The sequence below is a fragment of the Microtus oregoni genome, unplaced genomic scaffold (assembly GCF_018167655.1).
Source record: "Microtus oregoni isolate MIOR12 unplaced genomic scaffold, Mior012 000073F_ref0000255, whole genome shotgun sequence".
Lineage (NCBI taxonomy): Eukaryota > Metazoa > Chordata > Mammalia > Rodentia > Cricetidae > Microtus > Microtus oregoni.
Genome location: NW_024543986.1, coordinates 1,932,782 through 1,960,179, shown reverse-complemented (window position 1 = coordinate 1,960,179; position 27,398 = coordinate 1,932,782). Strand labels below are relative to the sequence as shown.

General features: G+C 34.3%; 1 protein-coding gene across 7 annotated transcripts in view; it reads right to left on the bottom strand.

The window, feature by feature from the left end:
- The window catches only part of LOC121441113 (lysine-specific demethylase 6A-like), a 136,517-nt gene that overhangs the window by 46,036 nt on the left and 63,083 nt on the right, over positions 1-27,398 (bottom strand). For all 7 annotated transcript variants that reach the window (XM_041642248.1, XM_041642245.1, XM_041642246.1 and 4 more), the window contains exons 6-9: positions 24,590-24,710; positions 10,752-10,806; positions 4,930-4,964; positions 1,896-1,989 (exon numbers count right to left, since the gene is read on the bottom strand). In XM_041642248.1, the coding sequence (XP_041498182.1) occupies positions 1,896-1,989; positions 4,930-4,964; positions 10,752-10,806; positions 24,590-24,710 (305 nt within the window). The remainder of the gene's footprint in view (positions 1-1,895; positions 1,990-4,929; positions 4,965-10,751; positions 10,807-24,589; positions 24,711-27,398) is intronic.

Sequence of the window (27,398 nt, the reverse complement as noted above, 5' to 3'; positions counted from 1 at the left end):
TTAAGCAAGTTTGAGCACTTAAATTCAACCCTTGGTAGAAAAAGAAAACGGACTCCTTAAAGGTGTAGGTGTCCTCTGACAGCCACATGTCTACCATGGCACCTGTGTGCCTGTAAGTGCAAGTCCCTTCCCCTATACTAAATTAAAACACTTAAAAAGCAGAATCTAGAAAAACAGCCTCGAAAAGGAGTTGGTCCTGAAGCAGGAAACAAGTTGCTATAAAGTGGACATAATTACACAAAATTATGAGTTTATTTGTATATTCTGAAATTTAACAAAACACTGTCAGAAGTCAGGTGATTTATGATTCAGAACAATAAAATCACAATATTCAAATCTATTTCTTAAGTTTAAAAAATATATAGCGATAGATAGATAGATAGATAGACAGACAGACAGATCACATTAACTGATAGGTAAATAATTTTAAAGTCATCACACTTGTTTTTTCTGACCTAAAAATTCAAAACTTTTTTCACTGTACTACATGTTTAAATTTAAAAATAAAAATTCACATTACTCAAACACTATAATTTATTCAATTAAAATTCTAATAGCTAAAACTGAACTGTAAAAACAAAGGTTTTATATGAAGGTGTGGAGGTTTGAATGAGATGATTCCTAGAGTCTTGGCCATTTGAATATTTGGTCCAAAGTTTATGACAGTTGGGTAGGATTTAGGAGCTATGGTTTCACAGAAGTATGTCACTGGGGTGGGGTTTTGAATCTCCAAAAGCTCCCTGGCATCATTATCAGTTAATATGAGGGAGCAATTGCATGCTCGTGCCCCCCCCAACCCCCAATCCCTTCTGGTTCTTATTCCTGTTTATGGTTGGAGATGTGTGCTTTCAGTTGTCCCTGCCAAAATTCCTGCCTGCTTCCATATTTCCCTACCATGACATGATAGATTCTTATGCTTCTGGAGCCATAAGATCAAACAAAATAAGCCCTTCTTTCTCCAAGTTGCCTTGGTCATGGTGTTTTATCACAGTAATACAAAAGTAACTAATACAGCAGGCAATGTGTTCATTACACATAGTCAGTCAATCACAATAAATCTGTTCAACTAAATTCAAAATTACACAAAAAATACTATAAATATTTGCACGCACACACGCACATTAGTTAAAAATTAACAAATGATTCCATGACAGCCAAAGATATACAGAGAAACCTTGTTTCAAAAAAATAAAAAATTTAAAAAAGTAAAAATAAAGCAAATGATTTTCCCAAACCTAAACCAAACAAAACTGAGAGGATAACTCCAACACCAAACACAGAAATGAAATAACTCAATAATTAGGTAAGAAAATTAAGTACTGGACGGCTTCTTTGCTCTCTTCTTCAAGACAACACAAAGATCTAAATGGTTACATAGTCTCATGTTTAACATTAAAATAGGACTGTGTCCTTATAAAAACCACAGTGTGCTAGAGTTTGTGTACTTTTTAGATAAAATATTTTAGTGATTAATATTCATGAAGCTGTGAAAGGAAGCTCATCAACCACTGAATAAACAGGCAAATCACTCAATTTCACAGAGCATTAAGCATAAATATAAGGTGGCACAAAGGAAGTGCTCATACCTTTTCACACAATAAATAGCTAAATAATAGGGAGAATTTTCACAATTTAAGAGGACCATTTAGCCAGGTTGTGGTGGTGGCGACGATCTGTGAGTTCCAGGCCAGCCTGGTCTACAAGAACAGCCAGGGCTACACAGAGAAACTCTGTCTTAAAAACAAAACCCAACCCTCCCCCCTACCACAAAAGAACAATCTATATCCAAGAATTATACTACACAGCTAGACTGTAAGATGGGAAATGCTTGGCAGAAGGTTCAGATTTTTATCAACCCTGAAAACAGAAAAAAACATAAAACATAAATTACATACCTAATTGTTGTAAGACAGTTGCTTTTACTTGTGCTGAAAGGTTGTCTGTTTGCAAAAGTTGCTCATAAGCTTCTTTTGCAGAATGATACTTTCTCTAAAAAGCAGAAAAAGAAATATAGAGAAAAATGAAACCAATATAACCTTTAAAGAACTATGGCATATATTAAGAATTATATAATATTTATTATGTGTTGGCACATTTTAAAAAACTAGCTGGAAGTGAAAATGGCTGATTCTATTACTAAATGTTTGTTTTTAACACTAGACAAGTTCAAATTGTATCCAATGCTAATAATAAACATCCACTATAGAAAAAAATCATTAAAGTATGACCTCTTAAATATTTGCCAACTCCCAATAGTCAAAATCACTTCAACTTATTTAATAATGAAAATCATCTCAATTTTACTTAATAACATTCACGAAGCCAGAGTACTCTCCAAGTGTAAAATCTGTCTGCTTAGGAACAAGTTTCTAAGCAACACAATAATAAAGAACATACTCAAAAAAATGATATAATGAAATCACAGGTACAAATGTAATTAAAATCTCAGGTATAAACGTATACTTTCCAGAATATGAAATCTTACAAATATTTATAACATCTATAATTTGAAATATATCACAAGTCCCATAATTACAGTATAACAATGCTTACAGTATTTTCAAGTTCCATAGGCAAATCTGTAAATGCAACTATTTATTCACAGTACTCTCCTCAAAGTTTCACCATGATCAAAAGCTACTATCACAACAGTCAAAGTTTAAAGCTACTCCTTCAAAGCAAAAGGAAAAGGCTGAAAAATGAAAAGCTTACAAGCACTGCCTTTAAATTATACTTGGTAGAACAAAAGGTATAGGGAAAAATACAAAACTGGTTATGTGAACCTCAAGCAAATCACTTACCCTATGATCTGACATCTACAAATTAATATAAAAGGTAATGTGTAATCTTTCTATCTACAGAATCATTCTAATTATCAAACAGCACTGGAAAAAACTAAGGAACTATATTATGTAAATATATTATTTCAACAATGAGGGAGCATTTTAGACAACTGCACACTGAGATCAGCACTTTTTTTTTTTTTTCGAGACAAGGTTTCTCTGTAGCTTTGGAGCCTGTCCTGGAACTAGCTCTGTAGACCAGGCTGGCCTCAATCTCCTGAGTGCTGGGATTAAAGGTGTGAGCCACCACCGCCCAGCTATCAGCATTTAGTAACTGAACTTCTATTTATCAACTCAACTAATTTCTAAGACATTAATCCTGTCTAGTCTATAAAAGTTAAGTAGGCAATTACTGAAGAATAAGGGCCAGCCTACTCAATCTAATTCCTTCAGCCAAAAAGTATTTATTGAACATCTAACACATCATAATGGAAATGGTTGGGCCACAATGTAGCTTAAAGAATAAAGACAGAAAAACAAAATACATCAATCATGCTGTGTAGTGACAGTACATTTTGGAGAAGAATGAGCAGATGGTTAGAATACTAGAAGACTGCTCACAACGACCTTGCTAAGTCAATTGACTGTTTAAAGCTAAGATCAGACACAATGAACTATTTCAACTAATATAAACAGATTTATACCTTAAAAAAATACATTGTGAACTATCTCAATGTTACTACACATGCAAAAACTAGAAATACAAAACAATGACACACTTGAAGATATATGTTCATCCTAACAAAAAAAACACAAAGTTGGCTTCTGCCTCATATCACATACAAAACAATAACTGCATTAAAGTGAATTCACTGAACATGGGCAAAAGACCACAAACCACAAGTAAGAATAAAGACTTCACAAAACAAAACAACTTAAATCCCAGCCAGAGGGATATAATTTCTCAAAACAATAAAAATTAAAATTAAAAAAAGTTGGAGAGATGGTTGAGTGTTTATTGCTTTTGAAGAGGTCTGGGGATCCTTTCACAGCATCCACATTAGGTGGATCACAATTACCTGTAAATCCAAGGGCACACATGTGTACACAAACCATGTAGACCCTCAGGCAGGTAGACAAACACACACACACACACACACACACACACACACACACACACACACGGCAAAGAAAAAAAAACCCAACATATAAAAGATTAAAGAAAACAACGAAATAAAAACTAGGTAAACACAATTTAAAAAAAGAAAAAGCACATGGGGGGGTGGTTTTTTTGAGAAAAGGTTTCCCTGTGAAGCTATGGCTGTCCTGAAACTCATTCTGTAGACTAGACTGGCCTCAAACTCACTGAGATCCGCCTGTTCTGTCTCTTGAATGCTGGGATTAAAGACATGAGCCACCAACTGCCTGGCCTTAAATATAAATCTTTTAACAGGTGGAGATGAAACAAAATACTGTTTGAGCCACAGAATTTCTTAATTTCACATAGTAACTCAAGTATACAATAAAGCATGTCCCCAGAAGATACATGGTTCCTGCTACATCCTCATATTTATATTTCTGTGGGATGTAATCAGATAGTCTTAAATCATTTGTCTGTGGTTTCCAAACTCAGCTACATAGCACAATAATTTGAGAAACTTTATAAACCAGAATTAACAACTAAAAAATGGTGATATGGCTCAGTGTAGGTAAAAGCACTTCACAAACCTGGTGAAATGAATTTCATCCACACAATCCAAGTAAGGGGAAAGAGAGAACTGATTACACACACACACACACACACACACACACACACGCACACAATGACTGATAAAATCATTTAAAAACATATAATAAGCATCTATTACAGAATGAAGCATTCTTCAGCAAGAAAGAAATATTAAATATAGCCATTTGAACTACCAAATCAAGTTTATAGGCAAGTCATAAGTAAAATCTTCTCCAAGATTTCTTGTATAGCAACTGATAAAGCAAAACTATAAGCAAAACTATAAGTAAACTTGAGTATAAAACCACAATATAATGCTCAGAATTTCATTAAATTATCTGAACTTAATTTCACTAATGCATGATGTAAGTGATACTGTATATTTCTTTTTGAACTTGGGTAAATTAAAGCACTTACCTGAGTTTCATATAAGTGGGCAATGTGAAACTGAACTGGAAATGATAGAAAACAAAAAACAGTAACAATACAGCAAAGTTTGGGGGCAAATCATTCAAGAATAACAAAACAGAAAATACGCATGGCAGGTAGCACAAGTACATAAATTTAAGTAATAGGAACATATTTTTACCGGCTCTTAATAAAAACTATACAATTACACTGCAGAAAAAAACAAAATAAACCATATGTAGCCCTTATTGGTCATTATAAAATGAAATTTGTTAGTTATTAGTGTTAACAGCTTAGCAAATGATATAGATTTCATCATTAACAAAGAAACAAAGAAGTCAAACCACTTGGAGGGCAACTAGTAAACAGTCTTGGAATTAACAAACACTGAAAATAAAAGAATATTTTGGCTTCTATTTTCCCCTCTTCCTGATATTATATCACCTGTGTACAAAAACAAAACCAAAAATGAAAAAACGGGTACTTTTTTATCTCTGTGTGTGTACCTAGATTTCAAGTACTCAGATACCCTCTCAAATTTACATGTACATAGTTTATATAAATTTGTAAAAACAAGGTTCAAAGCTATTATCAAGTGTTTCTGGGAAGCTTCTTATTAATCCAGATTTCTGAAAGTATGACCCTGACACTATAAACAAGGTCTGAAAGGCTGCCTTTTGATTCATTTCTGTGGGTGATTCTTGATGCTTGTGCTTTCTAGCTCTGACCAGGTGAACAATGTCACAAAAGCAAGGTAAAGAAACAAACAAAAAAAACCCCATATAATGAATTTTAAAATAACACTGTGGATAAAAAGTACTATTATAAACATCAGATAAGTAATAAGATAAATATCAGGTAAGTGCAAAGGAAAATATCTTTAGAAAATGAAAATCCAAAGTAATAAATTTAAGTTCTTTAATGTTAAACAGAAGGTATTCAAGGGCTTTTGTCTATTAATCACTACCTACTATATTATAGATCTTATAGTGAATTCCACTCATATATTTCATTACGTGAGAGGAAGACTATTATACGAAGAAGAGATGGGAAAAAAATCTATGCACTTTTACACTAGTGTTCTAAAATACTGAAACTTCTGGCCACTACCATTTTTTTAGTGTTGTCTAATAAAAGGTGGTATTAGAAATTGGAAACAAAACATCAACAACTAGTTGGTGAACTACTACCACTCTAAACTTCCTCTAAGTTGTCCTAGCTTTATGAAAAAGGATCTCATTAGCCCTTGAATTAAGTGTCCTTTAGAGTATGAAAAACACTAAAACAATATACATTTAAATTCTTTAAAGTCCTCTTTCAAACAGCATGACTTCAAAACCAAGAAAAGGCTTCAACAAATAGCAACAGGTGTTTTTTTTTTAAACTAATATTGCCATAAAAGGTCAGGAAACTAAGTTTATTCAGAAACTTAGATTTTGAGAATTAACAAAATTAATACTAGAAAGATATGGCGTAAGAGGTCCCTCTGTTTATGTGTTGTTTTCATTGGTTAATGAATAAAGAAACTACCTTGGCCTTTTGATAGCGCAGAACTTAAAGGTAGGCAGGGAAAACAGAACTGAATGCTGGGAGAAAGAAAGCAGAGTCAGAGAGAAACCATGGATCCTCTGCTGGAGACAGTCGATAGGAATTTTACCCGGTAAGTCACTGACACGAGGCAATACACAGATTAGTAGAGATGGGTTAAACTGAGATGTAAGAGTTAGCCAATAAGAAGCTAGAGCTAATGGACCAGGCAGTGTTTTAATTAATACAGTTTCTGTGTGGTTATTTCGGGTGTAAGCTAACCGGGAGGCCGGGATGAGCAGGCAGCCTCTCCCTCCAACAACTGGGGCTCCAAGGTGGTCAACTAAATCCATATAAAACCTGAGAGGGCTTGAAAAAAGGAATTCTAGGAAAAAAAATAGAGAGCTTTTTGCTCTTTGCTGGCAGCATGCCTCAGAGAGATTTTCCTGACTCGGCAGTCACAGAAGGAAAAAAGTGGCGGTTTTAAAATGCCGGCTGTCTGGGCTATGCTGCTAGTGCAACCTCTGTCTCTTGTGGGAGACAGAGAGGGATGCGGTTTGTGAGTAAAGTGCTACGGCTTGCTTGATAGTAATGTTGACTCTCTGTGTGCCTGGAAGTGGGGCACTGTGCGAGGCTCAGAGGCAGGAGCGGCTCTGCCACGCTGGACTAGGCGAGGCAAGCAGGCACTGACTGTTACCCGAGCAATGGCGCAGCTTAAGTTTTTAAGAAGTGCTTAGCATTTTAAAAAGCACTCCTGAACAGCAAATAATTACAGATTCGCAATAGGACAGATTCAGACATAAAAGACCTCTAAAAGGGTTACAATGTTGGATATATGTAAGCAGGCTTGATAAAGAGAAGAAAAAGTATAAAATCTTTAAAGAGACAGTCATAGATTAAAAGAAGTAAAGAAAAATAAGACACATAAAAATGGAAAATTCAAAGATATTCTGGATTCTGTATATTATTGTGTCTTCTTTGAATTTTTTGACTACGAAGGAGCTAAGTACAGAGAGATATTTCATTGTATGGGCTGCTAAGCTAAACCAGCATGTATACTATAAAGGTATCTTGACTTCAGAATTTGGGTCTAAGGATATGGTGCTTTGGAAAAGAGGTTTTTCTTTTGTTTCTAGAGAAGATGAGAACTTGTGGATTGTTTCTACACCAATATGGCTTCATGGACCACGGCCTCTTGAAACGTTGCCGTAAAAATCCTTGAAAAACTATTTCACCCAACTGGTGATTGAGATGAACCTAGCACACAGGATACACCATGAAAGACCTGATTAACAGCACCACCATACAACAGGAAGCAGTATGGACAAATCTACGCCCATATTCCCAAATATTGTCTATAGATGTTTGCTTACATTTAAAGGGGAATAGGATATAGATATGAATAATTTGCATTAGTATGAATCTTGGTTTATTGATACTAATTTAAGGTCAATTTTGTTATATGCCTATTTATGCTCTTGATTAAGGTATTGTGATTATGTAGCTCATTTAAAAATGTAATGTATAAATAAATATAGGTTAATAGAGTCACCTTTAATAGTGAAGCTTGTAGTCAGTTAGATTTTATATATGTAGAGATATATTTTACTAAACAGGTATTCTTCAAATCTTTCAGAGACCATCAGAATATGGCATTTAAAATGTTTTAATAACTTAGGACTTTTCACGACAGTGAGACACGTCTACTCCTGGCAGCACCAAGCTACTTCGAGAGGAAGATGGGCATAGAAGAGGCTTCTTAGCCATTTGGGCAAGAAACTGCTCTTGCCTGGACTGTTGCATAAACTGGACATGAAGAATCTGCAGAGAGAGGACTGCTGAACTTGTCTAAAGGTGAGATTATCCTTCAGGATCCCCACTTCATGAATGAGTCTGTGAGAAATTCTGTCTGTGAGAAATTCTGCAGGATACAGAAGAAAATAACTGAACTGTCTTTGAAACTTTCTGCTTCATGGAAAACGCTGCTGGATACTATGGATCTGTAGGCTGAAGATGGATGCCCCAATGTTACAGAAGAACTTTGGATGACTGTCCAGGGAGCGAGATGTCTCTGTCAATTCTAAACTTTTGGAAGTTGCTTACAATACACTTCCTGTTTACTTAAGTAATATTATATCCTTCTGGAGTCTTTGATGGAGTTGAAGAATAGATAGTTGTTATTATTATAGTCTTCCTTAGTTATGATAAAAGATAAAGTATATATATATATATATATATATAGTAACCGCAATTCTTGCTTGATAACTGTTTTGTTATATGTAATTTTTCTATGTTAGAGCCATCGTTTTTGTTTAAACAGAAAAGAGGAAATGGTGTAGGAGGTCCTTCTGTTTATGTGTTGCTTTCATTGGTTAATAAATAAACTGTTTTATCCCAAGGCAATCTTATAGTGAAAAGTCTCACATGATCCTGCTTTTCAAATTATAAACTGCAACTTATACTTCTTAAATACTACTAGAAACATTTCTCCTACAGAAACGGTTTTGAAAACTCACTTTACTTATTTATAACTTCTTTGTGAAGGGAAGGGGTGAGGATGGGCAGAGCTCATCCTCAACTGCTACAACTGCAGCTTTCACAGGCTGTTAATTCAGGCTATATTACAAATTCTGGGTATAGATTCTCAACAGAGGAATCACAAATGGCTGAAAAGCATTTAAGGAATTGCTCAACATCCTTAGTCATCAGAGAAATGCAAATCAAAACAACTGATATTCTACCTTGGCTGAGATCAAAAACACTGATAACAGATTATGCTAGAGAGGATGGTAAGGAGAACACTCCTCCATTGCTGGTGAGAGTGCAAACTTGTACAGCTGCTTGGAAAAATCAGTAGTATGGAGATTTCTCAAAAAATGAGAAAACAATCTACCTCAATATCTAGCAATAACACTCCTGGGACATGTTCACAGCAGCATTGTTTGTCACAGCCAGAACCCGGAAACAGCCTAGATAGCTCTCAACTGAAGAATGGATAAAGAAAATGTGGTACATTTACACAATGGAGTACTACATAGCACTTAAAAATAATGACATCTTGAAATTTGTGCGCAAATGGATGGGTCTAGAAAACATCGTATTGGATGAGGTAACCCAGACCCAGGATGACAAATATATGTACTCACTCATAAGTGGTTTTTAGACATAAAGCTAAGAAAAACCAGCCTACAGTCCACAATCCCAGAGAACCTAGACAACAAAGAGGATCCTAAGAGAGAATCTACATAGGAAGGAGAAAAAAACAAGATCTTCAGAGTAAACTGGGAGTGTGGGGATTACAGGGAGGGGAGAAGAGGGGAGGAAGGTAGGGGAGTGAAAAAATGTATACTCAATAAAAATAATTTAAAATTTAAAATTCTGCAAATTTTTTTCATAGGCATTTAAAAACACTGAAACTACTTGTCACTATTATATTTCTATACTGTTGTCTAAGTAGGAGGACAGAATGACAAAGGATTTGGGTGCTGGATCTGTATCCCTTGGCTCAACTGTTTGTTCTCTTATAGAACAATGTTTTTCAATTGTTCTCTTTCCACTTCTCCCTTAACAAGGAAGGAAGATGAAAGAGGAAGAAGAAATGGGACAAGATAAAGGAAAAGAGAACCCAAACATTTTATAGCAAAACAGTTATTTCCTGACAAACAGGATTCACTGAATAACCTGAAATTTTCATGTAGTAGTGTTATTTTCTCTTCTATTTTAAAAGTTCTATTTTCCAAAAATACTTTTTAAAAAATCTAGATCAAATTAAAAAAATACTCTTTAATAATCTATTAGTTAAAGTTTGCTATATGGATACACTAGAACATACACTGATAAACTTATCGATCCATCAGCTCCTGGGAAGAAATCTATACAAAAGATAAAACCTCTGGATCAAAACACACATCACAACAGCATTCTTCTTTAATTAACCAGAAAATATCAACTATAATAAAGTCAAAATATTTCCAGTAATTTTAATACCACATAAATCTTTGCATATCCACTACATGAATGGAAAATACTGTTTATAATCAATCTAAGTCATTTACAATATAATAAGCTACTAAAAAAAAAATCAACCTTCTTCATCAGCCCACTTCACTACCTATTCAGGCAGACTGGTGAAAATATTTAATGTCACAATTCTATATGTACAAGCAGCCATAGCAACCAATGGTTAAACTCAATAATTCTAGAAGAAATACACTAAACGGAAGTTGTTAATATGATTTTAAGTATTGTCCTCATTTGTAACAAACTAATCTGAACATATGTATCAAAAGGTATTTAATACTTACTTTCAGCATTGGACAAAGTGCAGGGATTACAGTCAACCAAAGCTAACTGAAAATGCTGCAAACAAGAGGAAAGTAAGAAAGTCAATGCATTAAAAAATTTAGTCATATGAATGGATCTTAAAATATTTTTCAGGTATGTCAGATCTAATAAAAATGTGTAATTATGTTCCACAAATGGAATATACTAACAAGTAAATGAGAATTACTTTGGATATTCACTCCTCAAAACTGAGATATATTTACTGTTGGGTTATTGTCTTAAAGCAGGTGAGTAGAGAATTTGAAGAATCAATCTTATCAAATTATTTTATGAATCTCTTTATTTATGAAAAAGCTTTAGATTTTAAATATTCAAGTAAATAGAAGTGATATAAAATAATTTAAACATAATGAATCTTTTTATTAATTTATTTTTTGGGAAAATTCTGGGATCAAACCTAAGGTCTCCTCAGTGCCAGGCAAGCACCCAATTTACTGACTTCCATGTCCAGCTCTGTATCATCATTTTTAAGAATAGTAAGTCAAAGTCCAATAGTAGTGTCCAAACACTTTTTATCTCAAAGTGAAACTTAAACTTTTGAAAGCAGAAATTTCATTATGAAAACTGCTATGAAAGGTAAAACTATCTGCCTTCACTGATTCTTCAATAGCCATTATACTTAAGTACCTTATAGTTAGCCTGCATTTATCTTTAAAATACAATTTTCTTTTTAGAATGTATATATTCAATTTGCTTAATTTCGTAGGCAATATTTACTATAAACACACATAAAAATACATGTTAACATCAGCATTTAACGCAAATTTTTTAAAATGCAAAAACAGTGATATACCTAGTTTAGCAATAATAAATTGAACATACAAACAAGTTCTTAAAAGTAACCAAGCATTATATACTTGGTATAAATTTTAAGTTAAATAAGCAAGATAATAAAATGTCTTCAATGCTCTGAAAAAGATTGCACAAATATATATATATATATATATATATATATATATATATATATATATATTCTAATTGTTCAGGCTCCCACATAACTTTTGAAAGTAATAAACAATCAATGTAAAATTGTCTAAGAAATCAACTTTAATAAATTTATTTCTACCTATACTTGAACCACCTAAAAATAATTGACATTCAAGGTGTCAATTTCTAGATATAAGCCCTGAGATCTAACTTTCATCAAAAGAAATACTATAATTAAATTAAGTATGGTATTTTAGTATTTTAACATGAAAGGAAAAATACTGCACTTGAATTTGAATCTTCCTGTAGTAAGAATAAGCTGTCAGTTACCCACCATTATATGGAAAAGAAATCTAGAAAAGTAGCATTTGATAAGAAAAGAGTAGCTTTTTTATGTGCAATCACAAATGTCTGTTACATATATGCAAAATCAAGCTAGCCTCTGCATTTGTAGCTTTCTTAAACCTTAAGGCTTAAAGTAACTACTGAATAGCTAAACTAAAATAGAGCTAGAAACACTAAATATTAATGCTTAATCAACTTAACAAATATTTACTGAAAGCCTCCAATGCCCTAAGAATATAAACACACTATGAGCACAATGGTCAACAAAATAAAGGTTAAAAATTATATGCCATACTTGACTGAACTTAAAAAAAAAAGATAAAAGAAAAAAACGTCTCAACATCTGCTACTTCAAAGATTGTTTGCCCTTTCCTTTGGTCTACTAAACAGATACTGAGTCTTCGAACATCCCTTTAGTGTGCCACCATAGCAATAGATATTTATTGATTTCACTGAAATGCTGAAAGAAAGATCATTTATCAGCATTCAAGATCCTGCATAGAAACCTGGTATGAATCATTCGGGTCAAATATATATATATAATTATAAGTATTAAAAGCAGCAATCAAATCACTAGTGCATTGGTTCAAACCTACAAACATTTCCAAAGAGAAAAAACGGGGGAAAATTACTGAGCAACCATGCATTAGAAAATGGAAGATTCTACAAAATAATTACTGTTTATACTAAATTTATTGATAAGGGGCTGGAGAAATGTTTTAGCAGTTAACGAGTACGTGCAGCTCTTCAAGAGGGCCTAGATTCAGTTGCCAGTACCTACATAATTGTGGTTCACAAGCATCTGTGATTCCAGTTTCAGGACATCCAAAGCAATCTTCTGGCCCTTCTCAGGCACTGCACGCATGTAGTACACACACATATTTACAAACAAAATACTCATATACAAAAAATACAGATAAAAATTTTTAAAGGCATACAAAATCATCCCACATAAAGGAAAGGACTGACACATCTTTCGGTGTATTAAAGGAATACAAGGAGCTTAGCGGTATGGATAACATGATTTTATAGCTTTATATCCAATATTGGAACATAATATATGTACATATGATACACACACATATACCTATTTGATGGAGGAAGGTCATTGGTTAAATAAAAAGAAACTGCTTGGCCCTCATTGGTTAGAAGATAGGTGGGAGGAGTAAACAGAACAGAACGCTGGGAGGAAGAGGAAGTGAGCTCAGACTCCACAGCTCTCCTCTCGGGAGCAGAGGCCTCAGAGAGACGCTATGCACCGCTCTCCCGGGCAGAAGCGATTCAGCTCCAACCCAGGATGGACCTAGAATCTTCCCGGTAAGAAGATTGTTAGAGATGGGTTGATCAGGATATCAGAATTAGCCAGTAAGGGCTAGAGCTAAAGGGCCAAGCAGTGTCTAAAAGAATACAGTTTGTGTGTTGTTATTTCGGAGCATAAGCTAGCCAGGCTACCGGGGTGATGGGGATGCAGCCCCGCCGCTCATATTACTACACCTGTTAACATATGAACCATAGACACTACTGGGAAACAGTTATACCTCAAAACAAAATACTGCAGTGCTAAAACTGACTTTGGTTGTATAGAATAGCCATTATTAAAAAGAGGCTTCTGCAGGCAAAAAACTATATAAACACAAAGGATGAATGTTGTCAACAACAACAAAAAATGGTTTCTAAGCAAAAAGATTTGCCCAAGATATGCCTTTAATATTAAAGTGATTTTCTTTTCTCCTCACAATTTTATGTAGTTTGAAGTATCGCAGATTCTGTTGGCATTTATGAGTGCCTGTGCCTGGTACCTACAGAGGACAGAAGAGGGCATCAAATCCTCGGGAGGGGGGGGCAGGGGAGATGATTGAAATCATAGACAGTTGTGAGCTACCATGTGGATGCTAGGAATTGAACCTGAGTCCAATGGAAAAGCAGGCAGTGTTCTTAACTGCTGAGTCCTTAATATCTTTATAACCAACATCAACTTTGGTTTTAAAAGACCTTGACTTACTCAGCATTTCACAATTTTGTTACAAACATGTCATTTGTTCCATATAGCCTGGAACTTGATTCTTGATTTCTAATTAAAGGATGAAATTTATATCTATACAATGTAAAATGAATTAAAATTTCTCTTTGAAGTGCTTCATTCCTAGCTTTAGAGTCTGTCTATTCATAATCCTATGGACAAGGAATGAATTATTCTAATTTACTTGAAAATTATTAATTTAAAGCAATATTTGGTTTCTGAGTTCAATTCAAGATGTTGATTAAATAAGAGAGGTACCACTATTCAAGCCAGAAAATAATCTACATATGGTTCTAATACACCACTAGCAGTGTTAAATGTCACTGTTCTGAGGGTTTTTATGCTGTGTGCTTGTCCCTAGAATCCAATATTTCAGAATATATAAACAAGATGAGTCCATAGCCAAAACTGTTATCTGTGTTCAATGATGACAGAATACAGTCTTTTAAGAGTTACATGTTAGTGCTGGGAGAGATAGCACATATCTTTCATCACAGCACTTAGGAGGCAGGCAAATCTGTGTGAGTTCGAGGCCAGCCTGGTCTATAGATAGAGTGGCAGGACAGCCAAGGCTACACAAAGAAACCCTAGGGGAGGAAGGAGTTTATTACATGTTAATAACAGGTTTTATCAGTTTTTTTACTCTATACCAGGAACTTCCTTGTGACTACAGTACTAACTACAATGCTCACTAAAGTTAGTGTGCTACAAAATTTATGTTTTGTTTTATTTCAATTTTAACTTACTGAGGAAATACAGAGAATAGACCGTAACAAGGCCTTGTACTGCCCCCTCCACAAGACAATTAAAATTTTAAGAAAAGAAATATTTCAGTCTAAAGAACTTATATTATTTTTGTTGGACCCTTAAACTTTTCTATTACCCAAGAGAAGAAAAGGTATGCCAGAAACTGCTTCAAATCAAAGGAAACGTTTTTTCTTCTCATCATTATAGTCTTCTAAAAGTATAATTTAAAATAAAAAAAAAGGATCTAAAACAAATTAGAGAAATGTAGGATAAAAGGATTTGGTTGTAGAAGGGCACTGAAACATTTTTGACTAAACTGACCTAATGTCTTCTCAAACTCAGCTCATTTGAGTTGTTTTAAATACAAAGCTGTTGTTGTGACTGCTCCTAGGAGAGACTATTGCACATTAATGACTTACTAATAGCTACTAGATTCTGACTCTATTCACCGAAGGGGGAGGGGTCCTTCTTTGAAATTATGCCAGTCTGATCTCTTAAAAGTTTCTCTTAAAAAAAGAAAAGAAAAGAAAGACAAAACATTTATTTATACAATTGATATTGAAATCTTATTTCTAGTTATTCTTCCTGGCTCTTGCCTACACCATCTGATTGATATCCCTTCATTAACTCCAACTCATCAATTTTCACCTACCAAATTCAAAACTTACTCTTACGTTTTTCTTTCCTCCTTCCCTCCTTCCCTCGTTCCTTTTTACTGTTCAAGACAGGGTTGCCTTTGTGTACCTTTGGTTATCCTGGAATTTGCTCTGTAGACCAGGATGGCCTTGAACTCACCAAGTTTCACCTGCCTCTGCCTCCCAAATGTTGAGATTAAAGGTGTGCACCACTTTATCACTTATTACTAATTGTAGTAGTTTGATTATAAAATATGTTTGAATACTTGACCCTGAGCAGGAGACACTATTTGGGAAAACTATGAAACCTTTATTAAGGTAGAGTTTCTGTATCCTGTCTACTCTCTGTCACCTCAAGTTCTGTCCCATCTTCAATGCCATGATGGACTGCACCAACTCAACTGTAAACCAAACTAAGCCTTTCTTCCCTTGTCAGATATTTGATCACAATTTCAAGATAAGTAACTAATCAAAATAATTAACAAGAAATCTCTTTCCATATCAAGTCAGTAGTTAGCAATCTCCTTAAATTCTGTAGCCTGAATTTGTGGCCCCATCCATTCATCTCTAAGAACTCATTTGTCCTTCTACTCATGTAACCATTCCATTTATTCTCCCAAATCTTCACTGTTACTTATATTTTGCAATGTAGAAGAGACTCTAATAGCCGAGCAGTTAGTGCATACCTTCAATCCCAGCACTTGGAAGGCAGAGGCAGGCAGATCTTTGAGTCTGAGGCTAGCCTGGTCTACAGAGTGAGTTCCAGGACAACACAAAGAAACCCTGTCTCAAAACACCAAAAAGTAAAATATAATAAAATTATAATAATAATAATAATAAACTAGACCCAGTATGTGTTAGATATGCACAGATAATGACCAGAATAGGGCAACCAAATACTCAAGTTCTTTCCACTGAGTGAATAACTTGAGCTACTCAAAATAAAGCTGATATGCACATAATTTGTAATGGAACATCTTATTTTGGAACATAACCTTCCTTAAAGTGAAATTAAATATACTGATTTGTTGTCTGAGTTTACTGTCCTGCCCAGTTCCCGCAATCATTAAGTCCCAAAGAAATCACAGAGGTCTACATTAATCATAAAGTGATTAGTCCATTAGCTCAGGCTTCTTATTAACTCTTATCATTTATATTAGCCCATTATTCTTATCTTTGCTAGCCACATGGCTCGGTACCTTATTCAGTGAGGCAGTCACATCTTGCTTCTTCTTTGGCTGGGCCAAAACTGCAGAGGAATGGGCTTTCCTTCTTCGCAGAATTCTCCTGTTCTCTTTGACCTGCCTCTACTTTCTCTCTGGTTGTCCCACCTCTACTTCCTGCCTGGCTACTGGCCAATCAACATTTATTTAAAATATAATTGACAGAATACAGACAATTGTCCCATAACACTGATTGTTTCACAAAGTTGCAGTTTAACACCAAATGTAACTACAAACTTAAGCCATGAGTAAATACTAATAGTCATTTTTTAATTCCAAATGAGTACATTCTTAAAACTTTAAGGAAAGAAATTTGTGATGTAAGAAACCTGCAATTACCCTAACCCTCCTGTATAGAGCATATTTACTGTTACATATATAAGCAGTTAGGACTCTTTCAAATATATATTTCATAGGTACTAAAGTATTTCAGATATTTCACTACTTTCTATATTGAGAATACATAATCAAACTCAGAGAAGTAAATGTCAAATATAAAAACAAAACTTGACAAGTAAGTGAAGTAGAGAAATGCAACTATTATTAAATCAATTGAACTATCAGGCGAAGTTAACAAATAGTAAAAAAAAAAAGGAATGAACAAAGAAAAGATATCTCCTTTACAAGTGAGGAAAAATACATAGACGGCAGCCATGAATAGCATCATGTCAAAAGGAACAGCTGTGTTCTAGCCAATTGAAAATAGGGTCTCACTGCCGGTGACAGTTAAGGAAGGTTTAATTCATAGAAAATGAAGTGGCTTCCAATTTCCACAACCAAAATTCAAATTCCTACTGATCATAAAAAGTCAAGCAAAGTCTTAAAATATAAGAATCAATAGTATTTCTGAAGGAAGAAATACACAATGTAACTATAAGTAGAAAAAAAAATACTAAAATTTCTACCAGAATACTACTCTAATGGCTTTTAATGTATGCTTAAACACACAAAAGAAACAAGTATTAAGATTCATCTCATAAGGCTTATTATGTTGTAATGAACACAAACTTTATTTGTAAATCATCCTGGACTTAGTGGAATTATTACCAATAATAGATACACTCGAGTATGAAGTTCATTAAAGAAAAAGTTTAAAAATACAGAACAGGCCTTCCTCACTGTGTTTGTTACAATCAATTCAAACAATAAGTACAGACAGCTTCTATGACATCAATACTACGTCAATCTTTTAGAGAAGAATTTCTTCTCTTAGTACCTTGCTATAGGCCAAATTCAACACTAAATCTTAAGTTTTAAAGCTTTCAACAAATCTTTCTAAACTATTGGAGAACATGAGGATCATTCCAATCACCTTTTAAAAAGGTAAACCCTATGGGTGAGATATTCTCTCTCAATCCATTCCAAGACTAGGATCTTTAAAATGGCAGAAGACATAAGATCATGAAAGAAAGAGAACATATCAGGTATGAAGAAGGAATAATAACTGTCACTGTTTCCAGACAACTGAAATGTAAGGTCAAAGTATCAATAAAAAAACACAGATATTTCAAAATTTAATAGTATGGATGAAATTAGTATCTAATATTCAAATTCCTAGGACGTATTTCTTCAGTTCACAATAGTTTAACTACATGAAACAAACTGTGTATCTATAATAACAAAAAAGTGAAGCATTTCATAGATTCAAAGATGGTTTCTAAGAAGGAAGTAAATATCTTGTCTTAGTTTATCATTTTTGGAGCGACTATATCAGCATTTTAAACTGAGAATAAAATTTTTAAGTTTTGAACCAGGTATAGTGGTTCATACCACTCAGGCGTTGAGACAAGAGGACTGGAAATTCTAGGTCAGCCTAGTCTCTACATGGTAAGATCAAAGCTAACATGAGCTACATATCAAGATCATATTTTAAAAAGGATTACTATGCTTTATGTAGGATATAAGATTACATCAACACCAGTAAATGAAATAGTTTCAAGTAAGGTAAAAACAATGTGAAGTGCTATTCTCCTTAAATGTTGACTATAAGAAGGTAAAGGAATAAATAAAGTGATGTACTAAGGCATTCAGCAAAAACAACTCAATATCCGTTTTTTTAGACAACTAAACTTTTATCCTAATTGTTTTGAGTCTATACTGTAAGTAGGTATTTTAACATTTTATAGCCTCTTCACTTCAATATCTAGCCATTTAGAAATACCAATACATAGTAAAGAGCCACATTTTCACTTAAAAAAAGCATCATTTGAGTTAAACCCATTTATGTTCAACTGTCCTTTTTATTCTCATCTCATCCCTTCAATCACTTATCACTTCAAACATCAAATTATTAAAAAAAAGTTAGCAACAATCTATAACTTTTGTTTAAAAAGAGAAAAAAAAGGTTGAGAGAGCCCCCTTAAAAAATGGCTGGAAATGGGGAAAAAGAGGCAGAGGCAGGCAGTTACCTGTGAGTTCAAGACCATTCTGGTCTACAGAGCTCCAGGACAGACAGGGATACACAAAGAAACCTTGTCTCAAAAAAGTAAACAAAAAGAGTCAGTGAGATGGTTCAGTAGATAAAAGATCAATAGAGAACTTGACTTAAATCACTGAGAACCATGTGATGAAAGGAGAGAATCAGCTACCACAAGTTGTTCTTTGACCCACAGGAACAGGAAAGATAAATTAGATAGAAAGATAGATAGACCAGACAGACAGATGATCAATCTGAATGTTCTTTTGGGCAGCAAGATTTATTTTCTTTTAAGTATGTGTGCGTGACCAAGTATCCACTGAGGACAGAAGCGGATAGTCCCTGGAAGATGGACTTACAGGCAACAAAGGTGAGAGGACCTCAGGTCCTCTGGAAGGGTGGTAAGTGCTCCTAAGCACTAAGCCAACTTTCCAGCTAGCTCCAAAATGTAAAAGTTCTTAACTTGATATACTTTAATAATATTTAAATATACAAATATTAGAATTTCTTGATACAATAAACAGATGCACTGGCATTAACTGACTGAAGAACACGGAAATAATTTTAATAGTATACCAGGGTGTTGAAACTAGGGGCAATATAGAAACTATTCGTCACAATTAGTGTACTTTTAGAAAAGTATACAAAAATAAGTAATTAGCATTAACAGCATTAAAAGGAAATAAAAAAAAATCACACCTTGAATTTATTGAATTGTTTTAAAAACAAGTATTATCTGATGTAAGAAAGAAATTTTTTAAAATGCCATATAGACTTATCACCCTAAAATGAAGTCTCATTCAGGTAATAGTAAACCAGTTTACAAATTGAGAAATGTGCCCAGGACAAACTAAACACATGGGATAATTTACTGGCTAATTTAATGGAAAAAAAATAACACCATGATTGACAAATGAGGTAATTATATTTCTGTGGCTAGGCAGACTGACAAAAACAAAACAAAACACACACAAACAAAATAAAACAAAATATACACACAACCAATGAAGGCACGGTAGTACACACAGATCACACACATCATAGGACTTAGGAGACAGAAAGATCAAGAATAGAGGCTGGAGAGATGGCTCAGTGATTAGGAGCACCAACTACTCTTTCAGAGGACTTGGGTTCAATTCCCTGCACCCATATAGCAACTCACAAACTTCTATAATTTTAGTTCCTCGGGCACCAGGTAAACAAGTAGTAAACAGATATACATTAAGACAAAATACCCATACACATAAAATAAATAAAATTTAATTAAAAAAATAGTTCAGGACTAACTTTTGCTAGGTTCAAGGTTGGACTGGGTTGCATGAGAGACTATCTCAAAACAACAACAAAACAAAACAATGGGGGAGGGGGCCACACCACACCCAAATCAAAAACCAACTGTACTAAAAGAACAAAGAACTGAAGCTGGACATGAGAGCACACACCTGTGAACCCAGCAGTAGGGCTGAGACTAGATCAGCTCACATTCCTTTATAGTTGGAAAAAAGGGCTATAAGACACAGAATATGTATAGAAATATTTATCCATGTACATCTTTATAACACATATATATTATAAACATAATTATATAATATTCTATATTATGCAACATATATTTAGGTATACCTTCATAACGACTTTGTGAGGTAGGCATAATTATTCTGGTTCAGTAGACAGAATCAGAAATTAGTAATTTTATTAAAGTTACAAAATTAGTTACAAGGTATGTGGCAGAATCAAATCTCAAAACCAAATTTGCTTGCTATGAGAGCTGTTACTATAGTACCAAAATAGAATGAATTTGTTTTAGAGATGTATTTTGATAAAAATATTATGAAACATTGACTAAAATAAGGAGGCTCTGGATCCATTTCATGTATGGATAAGAGGAATCTAGTAAGAAAATAAATTATTTTTATATAAATACCATTTTAAAAGTCTTATACAAGCAACATCTCTCTTCAGGAAAAAGTCAAGGAAATAAGGTAGAGAAGAACTGATCAGAAGCTAGACCTATAGCTCAGTAGTTAAGAGTGTTTGTTGCTCAATCATGAAGACGAGAGTTTAAATGTCAGCTTCCATGTCACAAGCAGGGTGTGGTCTAAATGTCTGTAAGTTTATCTGTGAAGGGGACAGAGAAAGGAAAATTGCTGGGGCTTGAAGGCTTCCAGACTAGCTGAGAAACTGTGAGCTAGTTCTAGGGTTTAGGAAGAAACCCTTATGAGACAATGAAGAAGACATCCTCTTCTGGGTTCAAAGCATGCACACCTGCATATAAATACATATACTTCCACAAACATGATTTAACAAAAAAAACCTGATCTGTAATGGAAGGAATATTCACAGTACCCTCATTACTAAAATATTCTTTTATTCGTTTCATCCCTCCAATATGTAGAAACAGTATATTTACAACCTTGAACCTTGCTCAAAGACTGAGCATAACTGTTCTAAGAATGACATCTCCTTTGATAAACAATTAGAAAAGACCATGATTTATTTCATCTAATGAGATGAAAGATGAAATACTTCTGAAAAGATTAACATGAAGATAGGATCATTCTCCTGAATGAATGATGACCACTACCTATTGACATTACTAATAAATGACAGCACTATACTAGGCACAAAAACTACTACATGTGACTATGAAAGTATCCCTCATCCACTTAAAAAAAAAATAGAACTAAAAGGAATCATCTTTGATGAAACTTCGGGTCAATTTACTCAACTAATTCTAAAGGTTTGATTTCATACATGAGCTACTTAATTTAATTAAATTTACTTGTATTTATATATGCATACATGTGTGGAGGTCAGAAGACAACCTTCAGAAATCTGTTCTCTCTATCTACCATGTGGGTCCTCAGGACCTAACTTGTAGGCTTAACACTGCAGCCTACAACATACTGTGCTATAAAAAAGTCTGATGTGGTAGACGAATCATCAGAGGTTCTCCCCTTATCCAGATGGAGGTAAAATATTTCCTTAAAAAAAAAAAAAAACTGGAAGTCATCCAAGGGAGAAGTGAACATCCTTCTAATTTCTACCTCCATGCACTGCAAGCTAAACATTTACAATAATAAACGAAAATAGCTGCTCTTGGAACCAAAAAAAAAAATGCTGAGATTCAAAAATTTCCATTTAATAGACAATGAATACATAATTTAGAGAGAAAGCTTTCAAAATAAGTATTAATGCAAAGAGAAAATCAAATCGTCGATATTGTGCAAAAGAAAAATATCAAGAGCTCTTAAAATCACCTGTTTGTAGAAATTTATTATATATCTGGATATTATCAATTATTTTAAACAAATAACAACTCTCTCCCTAAAAAGAAGGCTGCCCTTACTTGGAGCATTCTTCGTAAGACAAACATGATCAAGATTTGTTAGTATTTTTTTTACCTTAGCACTGAAAAACTATACATGAATATTTTGGTTGAGAAGCAGGAATGTTTGTTAGATTTGAAATACCACACCTCCTAATTTAAAGGAAACTTCTGATATTGTTGCTTTCTTGAAAACAGAATTTTTTTCAGACATTATTAAAGTTATCACTGTACTAACATTCAGGTATAATTACGTTCTGTAGTTTGGAACACATCTAATTACCATGCACAATGCATACCGGTAATAAAGTTTGTTAACTGCTATCAATCCTTCTACAATTAAGAGGGATGTTTATTTTGTGTAATAAAACAGTTAGAAATCTTTGATAGCTAATGAAAACTGACTATCTAAAAGGAACTTTTAAAGTATATAAGATGACATTTCTAAATTTATTTTCTACTTCAAAACCAATGATTTATCATAGTTTATTTTAAAAAAATATTCCACTAAGCTGAGGAAAACTGTAAATTCCAGGTATTATACTCTGCACACTACTTAAAGTCATGCTGGGACCTATTCCTCTACTGCACTTACCTTCAATTACTGTGGTCTACATTTTTTACAATCTATTTGTCTTAATGTTCTTGGTTGCATAACTTATCATTTTTCTTTATAAAAGCATGAAAGGCTGGAGGAAAAACAGTATTTGCACAGTTTCCTATAGTGGTATAGTATATGTGTTTTAATAATAAAGCTTGCCTGAAGATCAGAACACAAAGCCATACAGGCCAGGCAGTAGCTGCACACACCTTTAATCCCAGCAGCCACACTAGTCAGTCATACATGCCAGGCAGAGGAGGCACACACCTTTAATCACAGCACCCACATGAGTTAGTCGTAGAGGCCAGGTGGTGGTGGTACACACCTTTAATCCCAGCACTAGAGAGGAATATAAAATGGCAGGAAACAGTTCTCACACTCAAGTCTCAGTCTGAGGATTTGTGGAGGCAGGATCGCCCATTTCGGTCTGAGGTAGAGGTTAAAAGCTGGCTGCTTTGTTTTTCTGATCTTCAGCTTGAACCCTGATATCTGTTTCTGGGTTTTTATTATTCATGCTATAGTTTTCTACTTTAAAAATCTAGAACAATTAGGAACACTGATAGATAGCTTAAAAACAAAACACCTCTTGGCAGTTCCTTACTAGTGAGCTCAAATTACAACCAAATGTGAAGTCATTTTTATCTCCCTTCTCTACCCTTCCCACAACCTTTAGAATCATGATCAACATGCAACAAAACTCAGCAGTCATTAAGTTCATAAAACTGAAAGCTTGCCCCTAGGACATGTAATCTTTCCAAATTAAAAATTTTTGTCATGTAGGTAAGTGTTACTTTCATGAAAGTCCTAGTAATGATGTCAAAGGCAGAAGAAACTCAAATATAAAATGAAAATTGGGAGAAATACTCAATGTCCACTGGTAGGAAGATACTCAACCAACAACATATTATTTTTCCCCAACAATATTTATACTTATAAACCAGTAGTCCAAATGCCACGAAAATATTTTTTATTATTTAAATGCAAGACATCTCTTGCTAGCAGGGCGATGGTGGTGCACGCCTTTAATCCCAGCAGAGGCAAGAGGATCTCTGTGAGTTCGAGACCAGCCTGCTCTACAGAGCTAGTTCCAGGACAGGCTCCAAAGCCACAGAGAAACCCTGTCTCAAAAACCAAAGACGTGTCTTGCTGGTTGAAGTGGACAAATTTATAAAGTCATGTAAAGAAAAATGGTTGATGGCTAGGTCACAGACAAAACATTAAGTAGCAGTCTGTGGCCTCTATAATGAACAATCACTTCTTCAGGGAATTGCAGATGCCCCAAGATCCTTTTCTAACAGACCTTAACAAAACTTAAAACAAAAGTTTAGTTACGGTATGATAAATTACCAGGCAGCTCTCAGTATCAAAACACATTGTATTATGAAATCCAATTTTTCTTTCATTTCATAGTTGATGTACAGTTCCTTCATCTAAATAAATTTTCTTTGAACATGCCAATGTAAGTTAACATTTCTCAATGCTCTAATATTTAACAATAACAGCAACAATCAGAGAAACACAACATTGTATCTTGAAAAAAAAACGCAACAACCTACCTTTAAACTAGACTCATAGTCTGTGTTCACTTTGAACATAAGCCCAAGTCTTAAATGAATTTCCTTGGCTCGACAAAAGCTGGGATCAACATAAAGCACCTCCTGAAATGCTTTAATTGCCCTGAAAGAATATAGACATAAGATATCTTAACTTTTTACATACACATGCTTTTCTGCTTGGTAGTACAGTAAAACTCGTTTTATGCAAAACTATTTTTAAATATCTCAGGTTTATAAAAATAATGTGTTATTAAAAACTAAAAAGGAGTACCTAGCCCTTTCATACAATTAAATGTACATGGTCTAATTTCATATAAAATGGGAAAATTAAACTTATTCCAAATTATTCAAACAAACAATATTTCATGGTATAATAAAATTCTGTGTAAATAAACAGTTTCACTGCTTCTGGAATTTTTTGGGAGATGTAGAGAAGAATACACAAAAAGGTTTGACTTAAAAGGAGAAGGCAAAGTTTAGGGATTAATTATATTTCTAGTCTATTATATAAACTAAGTCTCCTTTTTAAGACTTTGTAGCTGCTTTCCATGTTTTGGCATGCAATCCATTTGCATTTTATATTGTTTTAGTGAGGAGTCAAGTTTTCATTTCTGTATTAATATCCAACAACTCTCACATTATTTATAGAAAAGACCATCCTTACTTAAAAGCTCAACGGAAATGCTGACATTCACGCATTTGTTTCTAAGTTTGTATTCTAGTTAACTTTCCTTGGTCTATCAGTTTCTTTTCCTCAAATTCTCATTGTATAATTTCTTTTTTTTAAAAAAAAAAAAAGTATGATTTCAAGCAGAACAAATCCAGGGAAGAGATTCTTTTTACTGAATAGACTTCTATCATGTCATTGCCTAACTTGATCATGTTAATTACCACCTGCTCAAAAAGAGTATTCAAAATGCTTTGAATTTTAAAAGCTACAAATCTACTGGAACAGGGATGCAGTTCAGATGGCACAGTGCTTACTTAACATGCATGAAGCCCCAAGTTTGATCCTCAGCACCTCATAAGTCCAGCATGGTGATTTATGGCTGTTTATCTTATACTCAGAAGGTAGAGAGAAAGACAATGAATCAGTCTAGGCTACTGAGACCCTTTCTCTAAAATGAAAATGTCACAAATGCAAGATCTCCTGAGAAAATTGGGAGCCATGGAGGTGGTAGGAGAACAAGGAAAGAGCTATCTTGATTGAGGGAGCCATCATGGGGCTAGCAAGAAACCTACCAGGAATCCACCAGGATGACCCTTGCTAACATCCAAAGCAACTGTGGAGGGAGTGCCTGAACTGGCCTTTCCCTAGAGTCAGATTGATGACTATCTTAATTGTCATCATAGAACCTTCATCCAGCAGTTAACGGAATCAGATGCAGAGATCCACAGCAGAGCACTGGGCTAAGCTCCCAAAATTCAACTGAAGAGGAGGAGCAAAGGGTCAAGACCATGATGAGGATACTCACTGAAATAGCTCACCTGAGGTAATGGGACTCTGAACTGACAGTAGGGGAACCAGCATGGGACCAAACTAGACCACTCTAAATGTGGGTGATAGTTGAATGGCTGGGGCAGACTGTGGGGCCACTGACAGTGAGACCAGAATCTATCCCTACTGCTCATACCGGCTTTTTGGAACCTATTCCCTTTGAAGGTATACATTGTTCAGCCTAGATAAAGTGGGGAGGGCCTTGGTCCTGCCTCAAAGCAATGTGCTAGACTTGCTTTGAGACTTGCTAGACATGGTGATTCCCCATGGGAAGCCTTAGCCTCTAAGGAGTGGATAGGGGGGTGTGGTGGTGGGAGGGGGAGGGAGCTGGAACTGGGATGGTATATTAAATGAAAAAAGACAGTTTTCTTTTAAAAATTAACTAATTTTAAAAATGTCACAAATGTTAATATAATTACATAGCAGGAAACAGTAAAATAAAATAACAAAAAAATCTACTGAGTTATGGTGAGTAATATCTAAATCCTATTGATTTAAAACTTCTACTAAGTAATGCATCACTCTACCAGTATCATATATTCTTTGTAAAGCTTTTTAAGAGCTAGCACTAGTCTTATAATCATTAAGCTGACTATTATGAATCTTAGAATTTTCTAAAATAATCTAAATATATTTATACAAAAATATATCACAAAATACTTCATATATCTTTAGTAATTTTAATGAATCACACCTTATCTAGTTTTTTCTTTTAAAAAAGTAACAATTTATATACATGTTTATTTGCAATGTTAAAGACTTCTACTAGACAGTTTGTCAAGAGGAACAAACCTTTATACCTGTTTATGGCAGCATTTAACTTTCTTCTTGAAGAAATAGGTATTTATCTGTTAGTTGATTTTAATAAGTGGGTGGGAAATGTGTAAGAGAGGAGTCAAAGGGCTGACAGAAAATAATGGGGGGGGTTAAAATCTTATTTAAAATGTGTCAATCAGTGCAAGCACAAGGAGAGAAGACAGTGGATGCCTGTGGGCAGAAGCGTCAAGAAGGTCAGAAAGAGAGACCACGAGCTCAGTGGAAGAATATATGAGGCCTTAGGTGCAGATCTAGCAGCAGCCCTTTGCTCTCCACAAAAACAGGCCACTTACTAACAAATGATACCAATTTGAACACATACAGTATGCCTGAAAAACAGTACGCAGAAAGGGTTCAGAAGCTTTTAGGGTGGTGGTAATATTTTACTTCTTCACCCAGATGACAGCTATACTAATGTTTATTTTTCACAATAGCATGTTATGATATGCATTTATTATTTAGACCATTTAAGGTATTCTTGTACTAACAAAAACC